The sequence below is a fragment of the Tachyglossus aculeatus genome, chromosome 11 (genome assembly GCF_015852505.1).
Source record: "Tachyglossus aculeatus isolate mTacAcu1 chromosome 11, mTacAcu1.pri, whole genome shotgun sequence".
Classification (NCBI taxonomy): Eukaryota; Metazoa; Chordata; class Mammalia; order Monotremata; family Tachyglossidae; genus Tachyglossus; species Tachyglossus aculeatus.
The window spans coordinates 39,206,959-39,231,209 of NC_052076.1; the positions used below are offsets into that span (position 1 = coordinate 39,206,959).

General features: G+C 40.4%; 1 protein-coding gene across 2 annotated transcripts in view; it reads left to right on the top strand.

Annotated features, from left to right (window-relative positions):
• CDH13 (cadherin 13) overlaps positions 1-24,251 on the top strand; it is a 991,500-nt gene that overhangs the window by 144,476 nt on the left and 822,773 nt on the right. The window contains exon 1 of one of the 2 annotated variants that reach the window (XM_038754877.1): positions 20,148-20,213. The exons of the other annotated variant lie outside the window; for it this stretch is intronic. Coding sequence (XP_038610805.1) covers positions 20,181-20,213 — 33 coding nt within the window. The 5' untranslated portion in view covers positions 20,148-20,180. Of the gene's footprint in view, positions 1-20,147; positions 20,214-24,251 lie in introns of those variants that run through there. 2 annotated transcript variants of the gene reach the window in all.

Consider the following 24,251-nt stretch of genomic DNA (forward strand, 5'->3'; position numbering starts at 1 on the left):
AGAGGGGATTTGAAGTTTCACATTCATGCGTCAGCCAATGAATGTGATTAAATTAAATGAATAAATTGTCCTGAAATGAATAAAGCATTGTCATGCGCTAATCATGTGCTGTCCTTCAGCGAATGGCCCCCAAACTGACCTGTTCCCACATTACCACACATCTCCACTGGTACGCAAGGTCAACTCTGAAGGGCATTGATGTCCTGTCAGAATTTACATTGTAACTGAGCTGGTAACAACTGAGAAGGGAATTGGGCCCAGTTCAGCTTGGAAGCACTTTTTTAAAAAGATCCAGCTGCTTCTAGAGTTGAAGGCATGTCCTCATGAAACATCCCAGTAGTGCTGTTCACACAGTAGCCCTCAATAAATGCAATTGAATTGAATGAACGAATATTCCAAATCAAAGATCTTCCCGCAAATGGAGTATTTAGGGATGCAGGATGGCAACATAGCCTGGATATTTTCTCAACTATTCAGGGAATTTGGAATGTTTAGCTGGTGCCTAATCTCTGCTCTGTCATTTACCTTCTCTGTGACCCTGAGCAAGTCACTTATCTTTTCTGTGCCTCAGTTCCCTCATCTGAAAAATGGAGAGTCAATATTTCCCTCCTACTAAGATTGTGAGCCCCATGAGGAGCTTGATATCTTGTATCTACCCCAGCATTTAGTACAGTGCTTGGCACATAGTAAGCACTTAATCAGCGGTCTATTGAGCACTTACTATGTTCAAAGCACCGTTACAAGCTCTTGGGAGAATACAATACAACAAAATTAGTGGACAGGCTCCTTGCTTAATATCACAATTCATTAAGGGATCCTTGCCCTTTGGTCCCAATTGTTCTATTGTTCTGACTCCCCTGATTCTCCCATCACTCTTAGGAGTGACCTTAAGCATCACATTTCGATCCTAAACTCCATTTCAATATGAAAATGTATCCCAAAATCCAACTCACAGGTCTTCAGGGGATTCTGAGGGGATTTTAGCTTCCGTGTGTAGACTAAGGAAAGCTGAAAAATCAAGACTGTTCAGTCTTTGAATGATGAAAGACAGCAATATTACTCAGAGGTCTTATGCCCCCAGAATGAGCCCCCTTTTTCCTCTCCTCCTCCCCATCCCCCCAACTCTACCTCCTTCCCCTCCCCACAGCACCTGTATATATGTTTGTACAGAATTATTACTCCATTCATTTTACTTGTACAAATTTACTATTCTATTTATTTTGTTAAGGATGTGCATCTAGCTTTATTTCTATTTATTCTGATGACATGACACCTGTCCGCATGTTTTGTTTTGTTATCTGTCTCCCCCTTCTAGACTGTGAACCCATTGTTGGGTAGGGAACGTCTCTATATGTTGCCAACTTGTACTTCCCAAGCGCTTAGTACAGTGCTCTGCACACAGTAAGTGCTCAATAAATACAATTGAATGAATGAATGAATGATGCTATAATAATACTAATGATGGTATTTGTTAAGAGCTTACTATGTGCAAAGCACTGTTCTAAGCACTGGGGGCATACAAGGTGATCAGGTTGTCCCACGTGGAGCTCACAGTCTTAATCCCCATTTTACAGATGAGGGAACTGAAGCCCAGAGAAGTTAAGTGACTTGCCCAAAGTCACACAGCTGACAACTGGCGGAGCTGGGATTTCAATCATTCTTTCAACCGTATTTATTGAGCACTTACTGTGTGCAGAGCACTGTACTAAGCGCTTGGGAAGTACAAGTTGGCAACATATAGAGACAGTCCCTACCCAACGGCGGGCTCATAGTCTAGAAGGGGGAGACAGACAACAAAAGAAAACATATTAACAAAATAAAATAAACGGAATAAATATGTACAAATAAAATAGAGTACTAAATATGTACAAACATATATACATATATACAGGTGCTGTGGGGAGGGGAAGGAGGTAAGGCGGGGGCATGGGGAGGGAGAGGAAGGAGGGGGCTCAGTCTGGGAAGGCCTCCTGGGAGAGGTGAGCTCTCAGTAGGGCTTTGAAGGGAGGAAGAGAGCTAGCTTGGCAGATGTGTGGAGGGAGGGAGGGCATTCCAGGCCAGCGGGAGGACGTGGGCCGGGGGTCGATGGCGGGATAGGCGAGAATGAGGCACAGTGAGGAGGTTAGCGGCAGAGGAGTGGAGGGTGCGGGCTGGGCTGGAGAAGGAGAGAAGGGAGATGAGGTAGGCGGGGGCAAGGTGATGGAGAGCCTTGAAGCCGAGAGTGAGGATTTGAACCCATGACCTCTGACTCCAAAGCCCCTGCTCTTTCCACTGAGCCACACTGCTTCTGTATGTTATCATGGGTCTGTTCTGTTTTTGCCACACGTCATCCTTTTCTGTTCATTTTTTATGATAATTCCTCTGTCGTTTCAATGCCTCAAATTTAGAGAGGACATTTAAGCATTAATGACTCTAGAAGCAAATAATGTATTTCCTTTCCAAGAGACAATTTGAAAATTTGTGAAAATTTGACTGAATAGCACTATGATTGGGGCAGACTGATTATTTATTCAGTTCATTATTCTGCCTTTTGCAACGAAAGAGATAAAAAAGTTTGGTGGTCACTGCCCTTACATCCACCGTAGATTCATTTTTTCCTTATTATGGACCTCTCATTTGGGATTTTATCCAGACTTTTTTTAACTTGCCGATATTTTCAACCTGAATAATATAAATCCAACAAAGGCAAATGGAATCACTATTAAAATTCATATGAATCCTGAGACACACTGAATTTTCCAGTAATGAGGTGTCTCACTACTTTCTTATTTCATTTTCGTTCCATTCTTAGTATTTACTAGTGATGGTATATTCTGCCTCTGCTCTTCAAGTGATGCACATGATTCACCTGAGAGTAATTTTTTGCAGTTGGAGGTGAGAGATTCTAAATGATGTAGATTGGCTGACGTTCACAGGCCAAATTCATTTAAAATTTCTAGCCATATGTGAGTTGACCTCATGAGGTTAACTTCAAAAACTTCCATGTTCCTTTTACTTTATCCAAATTCATATTCACTTTTAGAATAAAAATGATATATGCCAAATTCTATATTTGGTGAGTTAAAAAAAAATCTACTTTTGCTTGAAACTATTTTTTCAGAAAGTAGGGAGCCTATAAACAGCTATTTAATACAACATCTTTGCCAATGGATAAGTGACTCAGATTCTGAATTACTGTGCTACAAAAGAAGCCATTAATACCAAATTTAAAAAAAAATTGGAAATGGGGTTCTAAGATTGCATAAAGCGGAGCTTTTTAAGCTTGAGAGTTCTCCATACTTTTGGAAGTGCTTCAATCTTTAAAGCTGAAATTCTTATTTAAAAGATAAAAGACTGCTTGGCCGTGAAATGGCCATATACTTCAATTTGCCTTATACTTTCTCAAAAACCAGTCATAAACCTGAGCATTGATTGAAAAAAATGCTAATAATTTTGAATTGTTCAATACCGCACATGATCAGAGGACCAATTATCTTCAAATAGGTGATAATTTTTTTAAATAAAAATTTTAAATTACCTTGCACTGTGCAGACATAGGAATCCAATCACTTCCAGATTGAAGCACTTAGAGGGGGAAAATGAAGTGCTCCAGTGATTTTAAATTGCAACGTACAATGAAAAGTGCCTCCAAATGATCAGGTCCTGTAATTTGTTCCATAAGCGTTTTTATTTGGAGGTTGAACAGCTTTACTAGTCCAATAGTTCTGTGTGTACCAAGCTAATTTAAATATTGAACACAAAAATGTAAATATAATTAAAGTGTGATAGTGGCAGGCACTGGCCACAGATACCTAGAGTGTGATTTATCAAAAAGGCTGAATCATTTTAATATGTCATCTACTACCAAGGATAATCTTTCTATGCTGTAGACTATATATAAGCTTCTTGTGGGCAGGAATCTTTTCTACCAACATTATGATATTGTACTTTCCCAATCACTTGTCTCCGTACTCAGTAAGTGCTCAATCTTCTTCATATGCCGTTGAGTTGTTTCTGACGCATAACGACTTCTTGGACACACCCTCTTCAGAACGTCCCATCTTCTGTCATTAAGTTGTTTTGATGTGTATCCATAGGGATTTCTTGGAAAAGATATGAAAGTGGTTTACCATGGCCTTCATCCGCTCAGTAAAACTTGAATCTCTGCCACCATCTTTGATCGCTGTTTTGTTCACTTGATCATCCTCCTTTGACTCTTTCCCAAGCTGCTGCTGCCTAGTACAGGCGAATCAACTTTGTCTGATGCTTCGGCTTAAATCTTTCCATTATTGGTAGCCCTATATGGCCTAGCTATAAGCTTCATCAGCTTTGCAAACTCTCCTGTCACAATAAGTTATCGATTCATAGGAAAGAAGTGCTCAATAAATTATATCAACTGATGGATTGAGCATTGTCAGTATCCGTCTCGTATGCATCACATGGAAGATAGGCTTTGAGTCATTGTTAATTAATCAATCGAACAAAAACAGTTTTTTTTTCTAACATCGCATCACATTTGCTCCATTCAGAAGAGCTTTGTCAGAAGAACACAGTATAGGTTAGGGATATTCTCCATTCATTTTCATTAAACTGTGTAGATGAATTGGCTTTGAAAACACAATGAAGACGCTAACTTGGGCATGAGGATTTGGAGGGGGCTTAGATGCAAAGTTCAGCATAGGAGGTGTGGATAAAGGGCATTAAAAGTAAGGTGAATGAGTGGGTTGAATAAAATAATAATAATAATAATGACAGTGATAATAATAATTGTGGTGTATGTTAAGGCCTTACTATATGCTAGGCACTGTACTAAATGCTGGGGTGGATATAAACAATTTGGGTTGGATACAGTCCCTGTCCCACATGACCTCATAGTCTTTATCCCCATTTTCAGGTGAGGTAACTGAGGCACAGAGACGTTGAGTGAACTACTATTACTACTACTACTACTATTATTAATAGCATTTATCAAGCACTTACTATTTGCCAGGCACTGCTTTAAGCAATGGTGTAGATACAGTCTAGGCTGGTTGGACAATGAGAGTGAGGGGAAAGTTGGAACAAACTAAAAGGTAGGTTGCCAAGAGACAGTAACAAATGTACTATAAAAAAACAAAGTTTGCTTTTTATTCCCCAGAGTTTACATCTACGGATGATGCAGAAGAAAAAAAATATATTATTTTTAATGTTGTCTAGCCAGACTATACTTTTGCAAAGTGAGAGATATGGGAATTGTTTACTCTGGGAACCCTGACTATGTTATTTTTAAATCATTTGTAAACTGTTAAAACTTTGTTCACTAGTGGAGCTCGGTTGGAATATAATCATCTGTAATTTTCTTTCTCCTTCTGCTCCCTCCATTTCCCTCACTTTTCTCAATTTTGAGGGATAAAGAAGGAATGGGGAGGGAAGATAAATCAGTAGACATTAGAAAACAATCACCCTGCTGATTACCTAAAACATATAATAATGAAATTCAGATCCATTCAGCACAACTCCAGAGCATTTGTTTTACATTGTTTGGTGTGCATGAGGATTTGGGTTTGTGTGACAGAATTAATCACTTATTAGGTATTACATGGATATTAAAGTGCTCTACAAACACTAATTAATTTTTCCATAATTCACAATATCACTGCTGGGATGCATATTGAATACTTAAGATATAATGGGGCTCTTTAAGAGGGAGTCACATTCTTTACACAGGTAGCCAAGAAAACTGAAGCAATGAGGAGTAAATTTTCCTTACAAAACCAAATCAGGTGCGATGACTGGGAACTTGGAGATTCTGATTACAGCTGAAACTTACCAGGATGCAATATAGATCTAGGTAGGCCAAGTTATTTCACCAAGACCCAGAGGTTTGCATGTGGCCAGCAAACCAAATTTTAAGTGATCAGGGCCACAGTGTTAAAAAACAGTTTTGCCATTGGTGAATAGTATAGTGGAATGTATGGCTTTGAGTCACTGGTCAAGTGATTTCAATCATTTGTTTTCTACTTGTATATTCATTTTGGTTCAATATCATAAGTGGCCCCTTATATTAGTGAAGTTAAAAGTGAGTTGAAAAAGCCCCAAGTAAGCATTAGTGATTGTTTTAGCACAACCTCCTCTTCCACCTTCCCCTACTCAAAGTATCATATTAGTGCAAATCAGCAAAAAGAAGCATGGTGCTTGGGTGTGGGTATTTTTATTATTATTATTATCATTATTGTTGTTGTATTTATTAAGCATACTATGCTAATATTAAGCACTATTCTAAGACCTGGGGTAGATGCATGTTAATCAGGTTAGAAAGTCCCTGCTCCTCATGGGGATCCCAGACTTAGTAGTGGGGAGATCAGGTATTGAATCCCTATTTTATAGATGAGGAGACTGAGGCACAGAGAAATTAAGTAACTTGCCCAAGATCACCCAGCAGGAAACTGGCAGAGCCGGGATTAGAACCCAGATCCTCTGACTCTATTAGGCCACGCTTCTTTTTCACACCTCCCCTAAAGCACTTATGTGCATATCCATGATTCGTTTATATGGTCTGTCACCCCCCATAGACTGAAAGTTTGTTGTAGGCAGGGAAAGTGTTTATCGACTCTGTAACATTGTATGCTCCCAAGCCCTTAGTATGGTGCTCTGCACACAGCGAGCATTCAATTAATGTAATGGATTGATTGATATCATCCATTTGTAAAGTATAACTAACTACAGCATTTAAGCCAGTGAGCCTGCTGCATTTTTGCAAGTTAACATGTCAAAAAAGCAAGGGCATTTATGGAGTATAAATTTTTTCAAATTGTGAAAAAATCTGAGATTTTTAAAACCAAAGCAACTCTTTCATAGTGTCTCAATAATTCCCAGAAATCATTCCATATGGCACTGTTTTTTTCCCATAAAGCAACTACAATCCAATGCAAGGTTGGCCTGAACAAACCATAATATGGAATTCGTTTGGGACAAATATGGAATGTAAAGTATTCAATGAGAAGAGAAATATTCAAACAAATATAAGATGGAGCAGGTCTGGCTTAGCACAAGGAGAGCATAAAGTGCCACCTAGTTTATCTTTGCAAAACATTGGTTTGTTAACATTTCCCCATTCCTCAAAATCCTCCAATGATTACCCTTCCAACATCAAGCAGAAAAATTCCTGACCATCAGCTTTAATGCATTCAATCTGTTTTCCCCACTACTTAACCTCACTCACCTACTACTCCTCTCTTCACCACGTCATTCACCCCAGCCAACCTTGTTCTCTTATTTCCCACTGTCAATTTATTCCTCATGCCTTTCTTTTGCCCTGAAGCACTCTCTCCTTTCACATCTGGCAGAAGACATATCCAAATTTTTGAACACTTTCCCGAGCACCACTTTCAAGACAAAACCATAATCAAATGGCAGGACGAGATTGCCAACCACGAGATCCTAGAATACAGTCAGCTCATCACACTGAAGCTGTCTTTTCTTTCATACATTATAAATTGTTGGTCATAGAGAAGCGCCATTTCATAGTGGAAAGAGTACGACCTCGAGAGTCAGAGAACCTGGGTTCTAATCCTGTCTCTGACATTTGTCTGCTGTGTGACCTTAGGCAAGTCATTGCTCCGTGCCTAAGGTTCCTCATCTATTAAATGGAGATTCAATACCTGTTCTCCCTCCTACTTAGATTGTGGACAGGGACAGGGTTTCAACCGGATCTGATTATCTTGTATCAACCCCAGCACTTAGTATAGTACTTGGGACATAGAAAGTGCTTAATAAATGGCACAATTATCATTGCTATCATTAGTAGTAATATTAGTAATCCTAACCCTAACCCAAAAAACCAATAGAATTGTCTAACATGATCTGAACTTTAACCCAGGGAGCACCTCTGATTTCCTTTCATTCATTCATTCATTCATTCAGTTGTATTTATTGGGTGCTTACTGTGTGCAGAGCACTGTACTAAGTGCTTGGGAAGGCCAAGTTGGCAATATATAGATGCGTTGGTTTCCATCAAAGGCCTTATCTGGCTCTGATACTCTCCCCAGATTCCAAGATTTGTTAGTTGCAGGCCAGAAGAACTAGCCTTTTCAATTTCCCTCCACCTTAGCATTCCCCCCATGGACTCCGCATTTTATCTCACTCATAATCCAAACTCCATTACTCCCTTATTAGACAAATCCTTTCCCTTGTCATGCTTTGGTTTAGCAGCCCAGGAAAGTCTTTTCTGCCATTTGAGAATTCAGGTATTCCCTGAAGGGCTGAGATGATATTGAAAATATTTTAAGGAGAAAATGCGCTGCCCTCTTTGCATTTATGAGTACCATGGGGGGTCTTTGATTTAATAAATTAAATACTCAGAGAGCCAACACCTAACCGGATTAAAACATCTGAGTGTTTAGAGAAAGAAATGAGGAAGCTAGTGTTGATTGGAATGTTTTTGTTGTTCCAATCCTATTAAAAAGGTCAAAAGGAATTAAAATAAACAGGGGTTTACTAGGGTGTCAGTACACTCCTTGCAAGTACTCAATCAAATCTCATTTTCAATTTTGAAAAATTTCTCCATGATTTCTAATGGATTAAGGGTCAACAGTAACATCTTCATACATAAAAAGATTTCAGTTGCTTTTAAAGGGGCAGTAATTATAAGATAGGGGTGACAGGGTAAGGTCTGGATAGTCTATAATTTTCGGTTCCAATTAATTTACCATATGTGGGTTTTACTGTGGCGAACAAGTGTTGATCTTCAACAGTTACCATGTTTCTCATGCTAATGGGTTTTATTTCTTTGAAAAGGCTATCCTTGATATAATTCCACTGTTAACACAAGGAGCTGTTAAGCTTTGGAAATCCTATGTATTGCTACAAAGCAGAGAACTGTTCTGTTACATTCTTTAGGCTAGCAGTACTGGAAAAAAAAATAGCTTAGGCCAGATTTAACTGAACAAATTTTCCAGATAATGCACAACAACATGCATTTTGACTTCAATTACTTGGATATCTAACAAGACTGACCTTTCACCAGAATTGCTTGAGCAAATGACGCTAAAGTTCATTTTGTGTTCTCATTCATCCAGATGATTGGTTTATATTAGTTTTGCAATATGTTTGGCTTTGTCTCCTGCCATTTTCTTCCAGAATGGCAATTCTGAAAGAACTTCTGGAACATCAAGTGTTCTTTTAAATGAGTTTAGTTACTGAAGAAACGGTTCTTAAAGTTCATCTGGTTGATGAACAATGCTTCATTTTAAGGTTATGTTTTAGTTTTGGAATCAAAATTCAACAACACAGGACATAGGATTATTTCAAGAATGAGCACTTTCTAGCTATTAAGTAGTGATGCTTACCAGTCGAGGAATCTGGACTGTTGCCTTCAGGTGTAGCTTCAGTTTTCTGTTGCTTGGATACAAAGGACTCTCCTTAACCAATCAATCATATTCATTGAGTGCTTACTGTGTGCAGAACACTGTACTAAGCACTTGGGAGAGTACGATATAACAAAGTTGGTAGACATGTTCCCTGCCCACAATGCTACCTTCTCACCCCACATCAAGGTTGGGAAACCATGGAAGTAGTTCTTAAATGGCACCGGGAAAGAATTGGTGAGCTGAGATCCCTTTTGTGCTCTATCAGAGAACTGCTCTCATGTAAGAACCTGAGAGGAATTGCTGCCTTTATTCCTAAGCAGATCAATTATTATTATTATTTCTAAGAAGATCAGTGACTACCATAGGTCTTCTGTCCATTGTATTGTTGCTTTTTACAGCTTTAGGAGAGCGTCAAGGCAACTGACATACAAGACTAGATTTTAGGGGTGAAAAGACCTGGTTACCCTATGCCAAAAGGGTAGTTTGATCTTTTGAACTTCAGCCCACTTACTACTACTTAAGAAACAATTTGAGGAGAATTGATTGAAAAGTGGTTTGTTAGAGAAATAAATTACAGCCACAGGGATTTCCTGACCTACATGTTTCTCTTTGCAATGACCAAATCATTGGTAGGGGAGACAAGAAAGATCCGTCTCCGCTATTGGACTTCAGGGACAGGACCGAATTAATTTTCATCCCTGATGCTAATGTTATTCCCAATATTATTTATTCTTTTGGGCCATTTTTTTCCTCTTAGGAAGTCTGCACTTTAGTTTGCTGACTCCAAAGAGGATAGAATTCATTATTGGTCCAAGGAGCAATTTCCCCTGATGATTCCACTCGCTCCGGACACAGGAAACACAGGAATGCTGTGGGTTAGATGTGGGAGGGAGAAGGTGGGTCAGCAGGAGAGATGAATGTCAGAATTGGCTTCATATTTGGCAGACTGTAGCATTTTGAGATTTTTAGAAGAAAAGTTTGAAAATCAAAGATTTTATTGCTACCATTGTTCTCACCGAGGAATCTTCTGTGGTGTCACATCCTCAAAAAGACCGTGTGCCCCTCAAATGAAATGATTTCAGAGGACCTGGAGGCAATAGCCTGGAATTTAAGGGATGCCTCTGTTGTTTGGAATTGGCTTGGGGACTTGTGGGAGTAAGGTGCAAGAGAATGCTGGATCAGGGCCAGCATTCTCAGAACTCTTGTGCCTCATTTGGGATGTCCCTCCTGTCCCCAGCTGTCTGCACAGCTGAAATGATGGGACTTATTAGAGCATGGGGTTGGGGGGATAAGAAGGGCAAACATGTCTCAGTCTGCTCCTACAAGTGGCCCTATGTATCCTGCATTGATCCCTAGAGATTTGATTTGAGATACCCCCTATACCTGTTAGAAACTGGCTCCTCAATGTAAATTTGCCATGAACATGCGGGTCACAGTCCTTTAATGTCACTCTTAAGGTGGTCTTGGCTAGCTATTATTTGTAGTACACAAAAACATCGTAATAGGTTAATGTAACCAAATGCCTGGCACAGGGCCAGGAGAGGCAGAGGACAGATAAAGGTGGCCTAGTAAAAAGATTATGGGCCGGGAGTCAGTAGGCCCTGGTTCCAATCCCAGAACTGCCACTTGTCCGCTGTGTCCCCTTGGGCAACTCACCTCACTTCTTTGCACCTCAGTTTCCTCATCTGTCAAACGGGGATTGAATAGCTGGTGTCTCTCCTCCTTAGACTGGGAGCCCCACATAGAACAGGGACTATGTCCAGTTCATTCATTCATTCATTCAATCATATTTATTGAGCGCTTACTGTGTGCAGCATGGTTTTATTTTTAGTTACAGGTATCAGGTTTGATAATGGTAGCATTTTGAGGAGGTAATATACTACCAGATGGTGATAGGTGCAGCTACTGACCATTCATTCATTCATTCAATCGTATTTATTGAGCGCTTACTGTGTGCAGAGCACTGTACTAAGCGCTTGGGAAGTACTAGTTGGCAGCATATAGAGTCAGTCCCTACCCAACAACGGGCTCACAGACGAGAAGAGGGAGACAGACAACAAAACAAAACAAAACATGTGGACAGGTGTAAAGTCATCAGAATAAATAGAAATAAAGCTAGACACACATAATTAACAAAATAAATAGAACAGTAAATATGTACAGGTAAAATAAAGAGAGTAATAAATCTGTACAAACATATATACAGGTGCTGTGGGGAGGGGAAGGAAGTAAGGTGGGGGGGGATGGGGAGGGGGAGAGGAAGGAGGGGGCTTAGTCTGGGAAGGCCTCCTGGAGGAGGTGAGCTCTCAATAGGGCTTTGAAGGGAGGAAGAAAGCTATATACTACATAGTATATATATATATATTTATATATATATATATACTATGTAGTATAACCAGTGTACATATACTACATGAACTAACTGTGGTATTTGTTAAGCACTGTTCTAAGAGCAATGAAAAGTTAAGTGACTTACTCAAGGTCACTCAGCAGACAAGTGGAGGAGCTGGAATTAGATACCAGACCCTCTGATCTTCCCACTAAGCCACACTGCTTCACTGCCCTTATCCCAGTGCTTAGAACATAGTGTTTAATAAATTACTGCAATTATTAGTTATTTATGAAAGCACAAGTGTGTTTGTGCAATACATCTAGGTCCAGGGGTCCCCCATTGGCCTTTTTGTATATATATATATATATATATATATATATATATATGTATATATATATATATATATACATCTATATACCTATATATGTGTATATATATATATATGAGTATATATATATACCTGTATATATGTACATGTGTTTGTACATATGTATTACTCTATTTATTTATTTATTTTACTTGTACATATCTATTCCATTCTATTCTATTTATTCTATTTATTTTAATTTGTTAATATGTTTGGTTTTGTTCTCTGTCTCCCCCTTCTAGACTGTGAGCCCACTGTTGGGTAGGGACTGTCTCTATATGTTGCCAACTTGTACTTCCCAAGCACTTAGTACAGTGTTCTGCACACAGTAAGAGCTCAATATATACAATTGATTGATTGATTGATTGATTGATTTTTGACATGCACACTCAGGGGTGAACTTCTGTGATGATCATATCGCCTTTGAGTAAGAAAGACCATAATATATCTACACTAAACTGGGGAACACAAAATGCCAAGAAGATGGTGTCTCTTTCCTAGTAAAATTTCATGTTGCAATAGCAAGATAACATTACGTAGTACATTATGGTCAGTCAATACATTTAAGATTACAATGGTCAGATAATGATATTGCCTTAAGGAAATTTAAACATTCGGCTTGACAGCTCATTTTGTTCAGAGAATCACCATGTGGCCTTAGAAATACTGTTTTCACTTAAGCACTTATTTTCTGTCAATTTAGTATTTTTCTACATGGAATGATATCTACCCATATTGCTAAATGCAGCATAACATTGTATAAATACATTTAAGACTTTTAAAATATTGATCATAGTCTAACATCTCCCGTATGTCCTGTCCAATCTAAACATTTCACAGAGCCACAGATTATGGAAAATTGCATGAAATGGTTTGGTTCATTTTCTAATAAATGCCAAAAGCTGCCTGTGAAATCAGATCTTGGAATGGGTTATCTAATTCCGGGGTATTTTTGAGTGATGCTTTTTGCTGCAGTATAATGAAAAACAGTATTTGGAATGATCACTCATCTCAATGTTTCGTTTACTGGTACGCACGCTGCATCAAAAACCGGCTGATTGAAATTTTTCCTTGGCAGGTTAAGCAAATGTACTGGCCGACACCATCCTCCAACAGGTGGCCAGCCTCAAAGACCATTATGTTCATTCAGGCCAAACTGCTTTCTGGAGTAGATTTAGAGAGGGGGCAGCCAAGAAATTCATCATTAATTCAGGATATAGACCACTGGCTTGCAGGCAGCCACGTGTTTGCCACAATTTGTCACACTGTCAAAAAGGATACCAAATCATTTGACTATTATGCCGAAGCCTCCAGCCTGATTGGTGATGAGAAGAGAAATATGTTCCAAACAGATAATTTCATGATAATAATAATAATAATAATAATAATAGTGATAATTATGGTATTTGTTAAGGGTGTACTAGGTGCCAGGCACTGTGCTAAGCTCTGGGGTGGATACAAGCAAATCGGGTTGGACACATGTTTGTACATATTTATTACTCTATTTATTTTACTTGTACATATCTATTCTATTTATTTTATTTTGTTAATATGTTTTGTTTTGTTGTCTGTCTCCACCTTCTAGACTGTGAGCTCGCTGTTGGGTAGGGACCGTCTCTGGATGTTGCCAAGTTGTACTTCCCAAGCGCTTAGTACAGTGCTCTGCACACAGTAGGTGCTCAATAAATACAATTGATTGACTGATTGATTGCTCTGCATGGGGCTCACCGTTTTAATCCCCATTTTAACAGATGAGGTAACTGAGGCACAGGGAAGTGAAGCACTGGGAAGCAGCATGGCTCAGTGGAAAGAGCCTGGGCTTTGGAGTCAGAGGTCATGGGTTCAAATCCCGTCTCCGCCAATTGTCAGCTGTGTGAATTTGGGCAAGTCACTTCACTTCTCTGTGCCTCAGTGACCTCTTCTGTAAAATGGGGATGAAGACTGTGAGTCCCACGTGGGACAACCTGATCACCTTGTAACCTCCCCAGCACTTAGAACAGTGCTTTGTACATAGTAAGCGCTTAATAAATGCCATCATCATTTTATTATTATTATTAAGTGAAGTGACTTGCCCAAGGCCACACAGCAGACTAGAGGTGGAGCAGGGATTAGAAGCCATGACCTTCTGACTCTCAGGCCCCTGCTTTATCTGCCATTCATTCATTCAATCGTATTTATTGAGCACTTACTGTGTGCAGAGCTCTGTACTAAGCGCTTGGGAAGTACAAGTTAGCAACATATAGAGACGGTCCCTACCCAACAGTGGGCTCACAGTCTAGAAGGGGGAGACAGAGAACAAAACAAAGCATATTAACAAAATAAAATAAATAGAATAGTAAATATGTACAAGTAAAATAAACATGCTATGCCATGCTGCTTCTCTAAGGAATGTACAGCCTGTAGGAAACCTGTCCATATAATTTGGTAACTGCGGGATTTAAAGGTCTTCTATGTTTACATTAAAAAAACCTCATCCGACGTAATTTTCCTGCGATGATCATATAATGTGAACCTGACCACCGTGCCACTATGCCTCAGTCCACGCTCTAGATAAAAAACAAAAATGCTGTGGGCAAGTTGAGAAACGAGTCCAGTGATAAGGCAAACCAACTCATTTTTACTGAATTTACAGCCGTCCATAAATGTTCCAGTCATTGGATTCATAATCACTGTAATGCTGGTCGGAGGGCCGACAGGACTATCTGCAATCTGATACTATTTTGACCTATCTACAAGGACGGTGTGTGCACAACATTGTTTTATTTAATAAGGCTCAATTTAATGAAAATATGATCCTGAGATAATGAGTATCGGAGCCATTTTTCTAACAGTGCTCAGTTTGGTAGAAACAGGGTGCGCAGCAAATGTGTTTCTTAGAAGTCTTTCTTCAGGACAAGTTATTTCAAAGGATTGTACAAATAGGACACTATATTTGTTCACTGTTGTAAATATTATAGTTACCCAAAAATAAAATTGCAACTCAGATATTCCCTTAAGAAAAGTGATATCTGAGGTATCAGAGAACCGCATCACTGTATCAGATTAAAAACTCAACCTTCCGAGGTGGTCTGCTCCAAATCAGGTCTGAAAAGCCATCAGTCAGTCTCTACCAAGAGAAGCGGCTACTTTAAATTCAAATCTCATGGTTGTGAGAGATGGTTTTGAAACAACTCAAACTTCCCTGTCAGGAAACTGCAGAATGGCATATTTCCTTACCCAGAGAAGGGAAATGTGATTTACCTTCTTCCAAGGTTTAAATATCAAAACTCTTGAACATTAGTTCCTCCTCCTACAATCCGATGAACCATCAGATTGAGTGTGTCTCAGAGTTGGACAGATTTTTACCATCCTCTGATTATGCACAATTAAAGATTACACTAATATTCCCTTGGTGATCATTTTTACTGTCATAACAATCAATCACTCGATTATATTTGAATGTTTACTGTGTGCAGAGCACTGAACTAAATGCTTGGATGAATACAATATAATAGAGTTGATAGACGTGCGTCCTGCCCACAGTTGAGCTTTCACGATTATTTCAAAACTCTTCCTCTAAAGTCATGTTTCTCAAAGTTTGAGTTGGGACCTAGGGATGTGAATGGACCGATTTAGTCCCCATACTTATCCTGAACTCACAGACCATGCAGGAGGCTGTGGGGAGAGAAGGGGGAGGTCCGCTGTAGGAGGTGGGGAGGTATCGGGGGGATGGAGGGGCAAGGCAGACATAGGAGGGGTCATGGTTTCACCCAGGGATCCAGAAAGTCCTGGTGGTGGTAGCTACACTTTAATTTATTCATCGATACTTGCTCCCAACCTTTACCCTACTCCTCATACTAATTAAATACAATGAAAAATGAGAAGAAGAATCTGGGATTAGAACCCAGCCTCTTTGACTCCCAGGAACATGCTCTTTTCACTAGGACATGCTGCTTCCCAATAACATTATCCTTCCATAGTGTTATAAATGAGAAGAATAACACTATGGAAGGATAATGTTATTGGGAAGCAGCATGTCCTAGTGAAAAGAGCATGTTCCTGGGAGTCAGAGAGTCTGGGTTCTAATCCCAGATCCACCACTTGTCTGCTGTGTGGCCTTGGGCAACTCGCTTACCTTCTTCTATGCCTCAGTTACCTCATCTGTAAAATGGGGATTAAGACTGTGAGCCATCTGTGGGACATGGGCTCTGTGCAACTTGTGCAACCTGTGCAAATAAGCGCTTAGTACAGTGCTCTGCACACAGTAAGTGCTCAATAAATACGATTGATGATGATGACTTTCTTGTATCTAACCTAGCGCTCAGTACAGCGCCTGGCACATAGTAAGTACTTAACAAATACCATTTAAAAAAGTTAGTCAGTACATCCCTAACCCTTTCTAAGAGGGAAACCAGCTCATGGCTCCTCCAGTCACCCTGCTGCTATTGTATTGGATAGATTAATCTGAGGTATTTACTGAGCACTTACTGTGTGCAGATGAGTCATCTGTCCTTGGTCTATGTTCTTATGATTATGATAGTGCTTCCCATAAATTTCGTACATTCCTTTGAGACTGGAAGATTATTCCCCACAATTCTCCTTCCTCAAGCCCTATTCTGGCACCCAGGTTCCCCCTGGATTGGGGAAGCAGCATGGCATAATGGATAGAACATGGCCCTGAGAGTCAGAAGGTCGTGGGTTCTAATCCTGGCTCTGTCACTTGTCTGCTGTGTGACCTTCTCTTCTCTGGGCCTCAGCTCCCTCAATTATGAAATGGGGATTGAGACTGTGAGCCCCTTGTGGGACAGGGACTGTGTCCAGTCTGCTTTATCTGTGTCCACCCCAGTGCTTAGTACAGTGCCTGACACATAGTATGTGCTTAGGAAATACCGCAATTGTTATTATTATTATTGGCTCAAAATCATTACCATGAAAAGCCAGCCCAAATGCTCTGGGGTAAGGATGAGGAGAGGTTTAGGAAGTAATCAATCAATCAGTCAATCATATTATTGAGTGCTCACCATGTACAGAATACTCTACTAAGTACTTAGGAATGTACAATATAACAGATGTTAGACATGTTCCCTGCCTACGAGGAGTTTACAGTCTAGAGTTTACATAATTATAGTTATGTGCATAAATGCTGGAGGGTTGGAGTTCGGGCAAATAAAGTTTACAAACCCTAGAGTAAGGGTGAAGCAGAAGGCAGAGAGAGTAGGGGAGCAAGATTGCCTCTACTTTCTTCTGTTGTTTTTATGATCTCCAAGAAGTTATTTGCCACCCTAACCTCTGAACTAACATGGAGCTGCTCAGAGTCACCTGTAGTCCTGAGTTGGCCAGAGGGAAACAATCAGTCCGTTTGAACCATGTACAGTAGTAATAAAGACTGTTACTAGCAACCAATGTTATTTATTGAGTACTTATTTGTGCAGTGCACAAATTTGAGTATTTGGGAAGCAGCGTGGCTCAGTGGAAAGAGCAGGGGCTTTGTAGTCAGAGGTCAAGGGTTCAAATCCTGACTCTGCCAATTGTCAGCTGTGTGACTTTGGGCAAGTCACTTAACTTCTCTGAGCCTCAGTGATCTTATCTGTAAAATGGGGATTAAGACTGTGAGCCCCACGTGGGACAACCTGATCACCTTGTATCTCATCATCATCATCATCATCAATTGTATTCATTGAGCGCTTACTATGTGCAGAGCACTGTACTAAGCACTTGGGAAGTACAAATTGGCAACACATAGAGACAGTCCCTACCCAACAGTGGGCTCACAGCACTTAGAACAGTGCTTTGCCCATGGTAAGCGCTTAACAAATGCCATTATTATTGTCAATATTACCAAGCACTTGGGATTGTTCAGTACAACAGAGTTGGTAGAAATGTTCCCTGCCCACGCATTTACGGTCTAGAAGAGATGGCCAGCCCCCTCAGTAGCAGTTACTACTACAGTCTCCTCCCTTCAGGCCCTCACTCCAGAGCTACTGCATTTCTCTCCCAGTTCTTTTCTGATTTGGGCTTGGCCCTTTGAATTTTGAAATATGGCACCCCTGCCTAGGGTGAACCTGAGGTAGCTGTCTCACTCTGTTACCATCTGATGTTGGCCCCTGGTTTCCCCCTCCACAATCAAAGAACAACAGTGAACAACAGTCACTCCAAGGGGCCGGTCACCTCCATTTCGTTGAAAGCTTAATCTGATCTTTTCACACAATCCATTTCCTCAATAACCTCTGCATTTTTCTTCTTTTAATGCTTATATTTAGTTACTGCCATTAAGCCGGTACCCTGCCTCATATTGTGACTTTATGAAGACTCCAGTCAAAAGATTTTCTCTTCTTTTTGATGAACCAAAGAGATGAGTGTGATCTTTCCACTGGGTCATGAGATAAAGAGTACAAAAAAAAAGCTGCTCTAAAGAAGACAACAATCATTGGATATCTTTATATTCAAAGGATACAAATTACTTGGTGAATAATAGTGTTAATGTCACAGCAGGTACTATTTTTCCCCAGTGTATATAAACGCTCTACAATAAACACAGTTTCTTTCCTCATGAATATTCCCTGAGCTATATTACAGCCTCTAAGGCTTTGTCTATTGGAAGTCTACTCCTATCATACTTCTTAATGACAAGAGAGTTGAATTCATTTGAACCAATAAAGTCACCTAATTTGCATTTTCATCACCCACCCTCAAGTATTCCAAGTGTGACTTTCACTTTTAGGAACAACCTAGGCAATAAATGGATAGGCAGCCTCTTTAAAGGATATTTATCATTCTCGAAGAATCTTATTGCCAAATCTTAATAGACTTTCTTACAACAATGCTTTGAATTTACTACCAAGATTCAGAGGTAGAGCATGAGTGAGCTATGTTGCACCATCTCACGGTAAAATAGATTAAATCCTTAAGAAAGGAAACGTTTTGGAGTGAAAATGAAATGCAAGTGAGAAAAAAGTGTCACTGCATTTCCCTTGCTCCCATGAGTCCACCTGTGGGGAGAATGGGGTGGGGCAGATAGATGAATGGGCAGGTTTTTAGATCTGTAATTCCTTTGTTGAATTAAAAAAGAAAGGTTGTGTTTCAGTTCGGGCGTTTTGCTGAAAGGAAAAATAGAAACTTCACAAAGCTAAGAGGAAACTCAGCAACAAAGAGTTTGGACGTGGCCACTGAACTTCCCTCGGTTCTCCAGGGTGAATATTGTAATGAAATTTTTCCCTTTCAGAATCATCGCATTTTCAAAAAATGCTAGCTTTGTGAAAGATTCATGTGGATTCCTTTCATCTCTGCTTCTCCTCTGTCAATGTAATTTCGGGTTTCTTCCCCCATCTACGTATTCTTCTTGTTCTTCCCAGCCAGAACAAGACTCATTATCCTGGAACATATTCCTACAAATATCCCTACTTGACCCTCAGTCTCTGAATGAAGAGAAGAAGAGAAAGGAGTGAAAAGGCTTAGCTGCCCATCCAAAAACATTAGCCCCTTTCCCACCTTCCACCTTTTTCCCTGCCTCTCTCTCCTTTACTTCCTCTTCATTTCTCCTTATTCTCTCTCCCCTTCCCCTTGTTCCTTCTCCCACTCATTCCTTTCTTACCTAATTCCCTTGTTTTCTCTCTCCCCCACCTCCTTGTCAGAGATTCAGAGCTGCTTAGAAGTGACTTGCAGCTGCAAGAAGAAGAGTGAGCATCCCTCTTCCCCAATTCCCATAGCTCCCCCCTACAAACTCCCAGCAACAATTGTTCATTATGAATGCCTCTTCCAAAGTAATAAGCCATAGCATTCTGACCTAATTTTGTTGTTTGTCTGGGGGATTAGGGGCAAACACTCCAAGACAGTGTAGTCCCCTCAGGGCAGCAGAGCATTACTTCACCCAGCTGCATCAGAGGATCAGTTGTCTCGCAGGTGAATTCACTTTAATTCTGCTGGATGAGCTCCAGCTGTGAGCAGCAGATGAGCTAGAAGATCCTCATTTAAGCTGCTTTCTTCAAGGGCTTGAAATCAGATGTGATAGAGAGCCTTACTCTTCTGTCCTTACAATGTTGTTCACTAGGCGTGGATTTTAAGGGAGGATCTTAATGGACATTAGGAGGTCTAGGAATAGGAGGTTTTAGGTGCAAGGGAATCTCCTAGATTGCCCTGATAATTTGGAGATCAAGGGTCATTCAAAGAAGTGCTGGTTATGCAGCCAGAATCTCTCAGTCTTCAAGGAAAGGTATGTTGGTCTATCCCCACCTCTGACTCTCTCTTCCATTTTATTTTCTGTAAAGACACAAGCCCCTGGCATTCTTATGACAGCCTTATTATTGGAATTGCTTCCTGATTTTGGAATTTAAACTCTGCCCTTCCTGGCTACTATTTCCTCATTCTCTGTACTCTCTGATGAAGTATGTGGGGTACACCAATCTATGAAGTATCTTGAAAAGATTACACACTGAATAAAGGAAGAAGGGAAGGTGATCAGCAGGTTGCTGGGGGGTTGTCTTGGTTGGGGGGCATGGAAGGAGTAGGTGAATAGCTGGAAGTATGTGGGGGAACTTAGAGATAAATGGGGGTGTAGACTTATTTAGAATGGGGGGTGCTTGGAGAAAGAGTTAATGAAGGCCAGTGTGGGTGAGAAGGTAGTGTGTTTAGATCAATTGTATTAAGTACTTACTGTGTACAGAACACATGGGAAAGTACAATATAAAATAATAATAATGGTATTAAATGCTTACTCTGTGCAAAACACTGTTCTAAACACTGAGGAGGTTACAAGGTGTTCAGGTTGTCCCACGGGGGGCTCACAGTTTTAATTCCCATTTTACAGATGAGGTAATTGAGGCACAGAGAAGTTAAGTGACTTGCCCAAAGTCATACAGCTGACAGTTGGCAGAGCTGGGATTTAAACCCATGACCTCTGACTCCAAAGTCTGTGCTCCTTCCACTGTGGTAGACATGTTCTCTGCCCACAGTGAACTTATTCGATCATATTTATTGAATACTTTCTGTGTGCAGAGCACTGTACTAAGTGTTTGGGAGAGTACAATATAACAACTTGCAGTGTGTGTGTTTTGGGGGTGGGCAGACGGTTCCCTGGGATTTAGAAAGGAAATAGCGGAGACCAAATGGGCCTAAAAAGGTTTTAAAGGGCCATTAAATAGCTGAAACCTTACCGTCTGGTAAAGGATTGCTTTTACACAGTCAGAGCCCTTGCTCCTCTCTGTTGAGGCTCACAGTTTGTGGTTATTCCCCACACCCTACAACTGAGGCCTCTTCAGCACTGCTTCCAATTATGCTTCCCAGCATCTGTGGAGTGTTTCCTGCTCCTATTACATTTTTTCTTTGGTCCCTAAAAGAAGGGTTTGCAATTTCCTATGGCTAGGAAGCATTTGCCTAGTTTGGGAATTTCTTCTGTGCATGTGGCAGACATGTCCAATCTTCCTGGCTTTATGGAAGACTTCCTGGTGATCATTGTTTTTAAGCACTATATTCTAAACCCGGGGGTGGATTAGAGTTAATCATGTTGGATGCAATCCCCGTCCCACATGGGGCTCATGGTCTAGGAAAGAGGGAGCAGGCAATAAATCCCCATTCCTATTGATGAGGAAACTGTTGCACAGAGAAGTTAAATGATTTGCCCAAGGTCCCATAGTAGACAAGTGGTGAAGCTGGGATTAGAACCCCTGTTGTCTGGTTCCCAGGCCTCTGCTCTTTTTAAGCACTGCTCCCCAGTCCTTTGGGCTGGTGGGGAAGGGGGCTGGGAAGAAGAGATGGATGTAAGTCAGAGAAGAAGTTGCCACTAAGCATGAGGAATGTTGGAATGAAAAGGAAGCTTATTCCCACAGGAATATGGACAGGCTCCAAGCCTTCCCTCGTTAATTTCCCAGCAGTCTATGCTGTGTAATCTCCTAAATTATGTCCATTCTCAACCCTTTTGTATATCTGGTTGCTCTGCTGAGCAGTCAATTGTTTTGACGACTTCTGTAAATATTTTGTCTCTCCAATTAGATTGTAAATTCCCTGTGGGCAGGGATCATGACACTTGTTTACTTTCCAAGTGCTTAGTACAGTGCTCTGCACACAGTAAGTGCTCAATAAATATGATTTATTGATTTTTTTAGCCTTTAATTCCTGAGCTCCCTATACAGTGTATTGCACTAAGTGGGTGTTGAATAAATAGTACTCCTATTATTACAACTTTCTGTCTATTGAGTATCTAGCATTGGGTATTTAATTTTCTTTTTAGTTTCCCAAATTGTGTCTTACCTGAAACCTGAGAAACTAAGGGAATTATACAATAATAATGATGATGGCATTTGAGCCCCCCTTGGGACAACCTGATCACCTTGAAAACTCCCCAGTGCTTAGAACAGTGCTTTGTACATAGTAAGTACTTAATAAATGCCATTATTATTATTAAGCACTTACTATGTGCAAAGCACTGTTCTAAGTGCTGGGGAGGATACAAGGTGATCAGGTTGCCCCACGTGGGGCTCACAATCTTAATCCCCATTTTACAGATGAGGTAACTGAGGCACAGAGAAGTTAAGTGATTTGCTCAAAGTCACACAGCTAAGTGGCAGAGCTGGGATTTGAACCCATGACCTCTGACTCCAAAGCCTGTGCTCTTTCCACTGAGCCACACGGCTTCCCTAAGAAGCAATAATACTAATTGAAATCTTAAAAATGGGCCATCACCTGGAGATAGGACTTATGTAAAAAAAAAAAGTGGAATATGAAAACAGTTGCTTCCTTATACTACTCTCTCATGTCAAAGGGGTGGTGGGGCACACAGGCTTGGATAATGATATCCCTGTAACTCAAATGTTCTGGTACCTCTCCAGTTCCCATCTTTCATTTACATTCTTTTGACTCTGAAAGTTATAAGGCCAGATAATTAGTTCTACATGCTCTACCTGTTCAATATTAGAAGAAAAATAGTTTATCCCTTTATCAAGTCCCACTGTTCACCTAAGGAGCTGAGTTTGTGTCTTGGATCTCTTCTAAAAAAATCTCTCATTTAGTTAGCTTAGTGAAGAGAAGCAGCATGGCTCAGTGGAAAGAGCACGGGATTGGGAGTCAGAGGTCATGGGTTCAAATCCCTTCTCTGCCACTTAGCTGTGTGACTTTGGGCAAGTCACTTAACTTCTCTGTGCTTCAGTTACCTCATCTGTAAAATGGGGATTAAGACTGAGTTGCATGTGGGACAACCTGATCACCTTGAATCCTCCCCAGTGCTTAGAACAGTGCTTTGCACATAGTAAGCACTTAATGCCATTATTATTATTATTATTAATAATAATAATAATAAATGCAACTGGTGACCACCCAAATTAACCTTGCTTCAGGGAGCTAATTTAGCAAACTTTTTCAGTATATTACTTGGGTTTTCAGCGTCCTATTGAAACTAGTTCTAGTCAAGTATACTTTTGTTGTTTAAATGACATGTCATTGATTAAGTGGTTCTTCAATTACACCACTCTCCTCAGTGCTGCTTCAGCTAACAGTTGAATTACATGGGAATTTACTTAATAACCCACAATATGCCTTTTCCCCAGAGGGCTTTGGTTGGCCATTACATATTTAGCTTTACTGATGCACAGGCCTTGAAAATTCATATAAACTGTAAAACAGCAGCTTGTTTCCTTGATTCCCCAGCTAGCTGAAAGGTAGTCATTATATTTTATCAGGGCCTTTTGGCATGACCGAACGGATAGATTATGGGCCTGGGAATCAGAGGGTCATGGGTTCTACTCCCTGCTCCACCACTTGTTTGCTGTGTGACCTTGACCTTCACTTCTTTGTGCCTCAGTTACCTCATCTGTAAAATGGGGATTGAAACTGAGCCCCACATGGGATGGGTATTGTGTTCCACCTGATTTGCTTGTCACCACCCCAGCCGGCACATAGTAAGCACTTAAGTATCATTATTAGTACTGTTAATGTGGCCAAATGGAGATAATAATAATAATGGCATTTAAGTGCTTACTAAGCAGTGTGGCTTAGAAGTAGTGTGGTTCAGTGGAAAGAACCTGGGCTTTGGAGTCAGAGGTCATGGGTTCAAATCCTGGCTCTGCCAATTGTCAGCTGTGTGACTTTGGGCAAGTCACTTAACTTCTCTGTGCCTGTTACCTCATCTGTAAAATGGGGATGAAAACTGTGAGCCCCACGTGGGACAACCTGATTACCTTGTATCCCCACTGCTTAGAACAGTGCTTTGCACATAGTAAGTGCATAACAACTACCGTTATTATTATTACTTTGTGCAAAG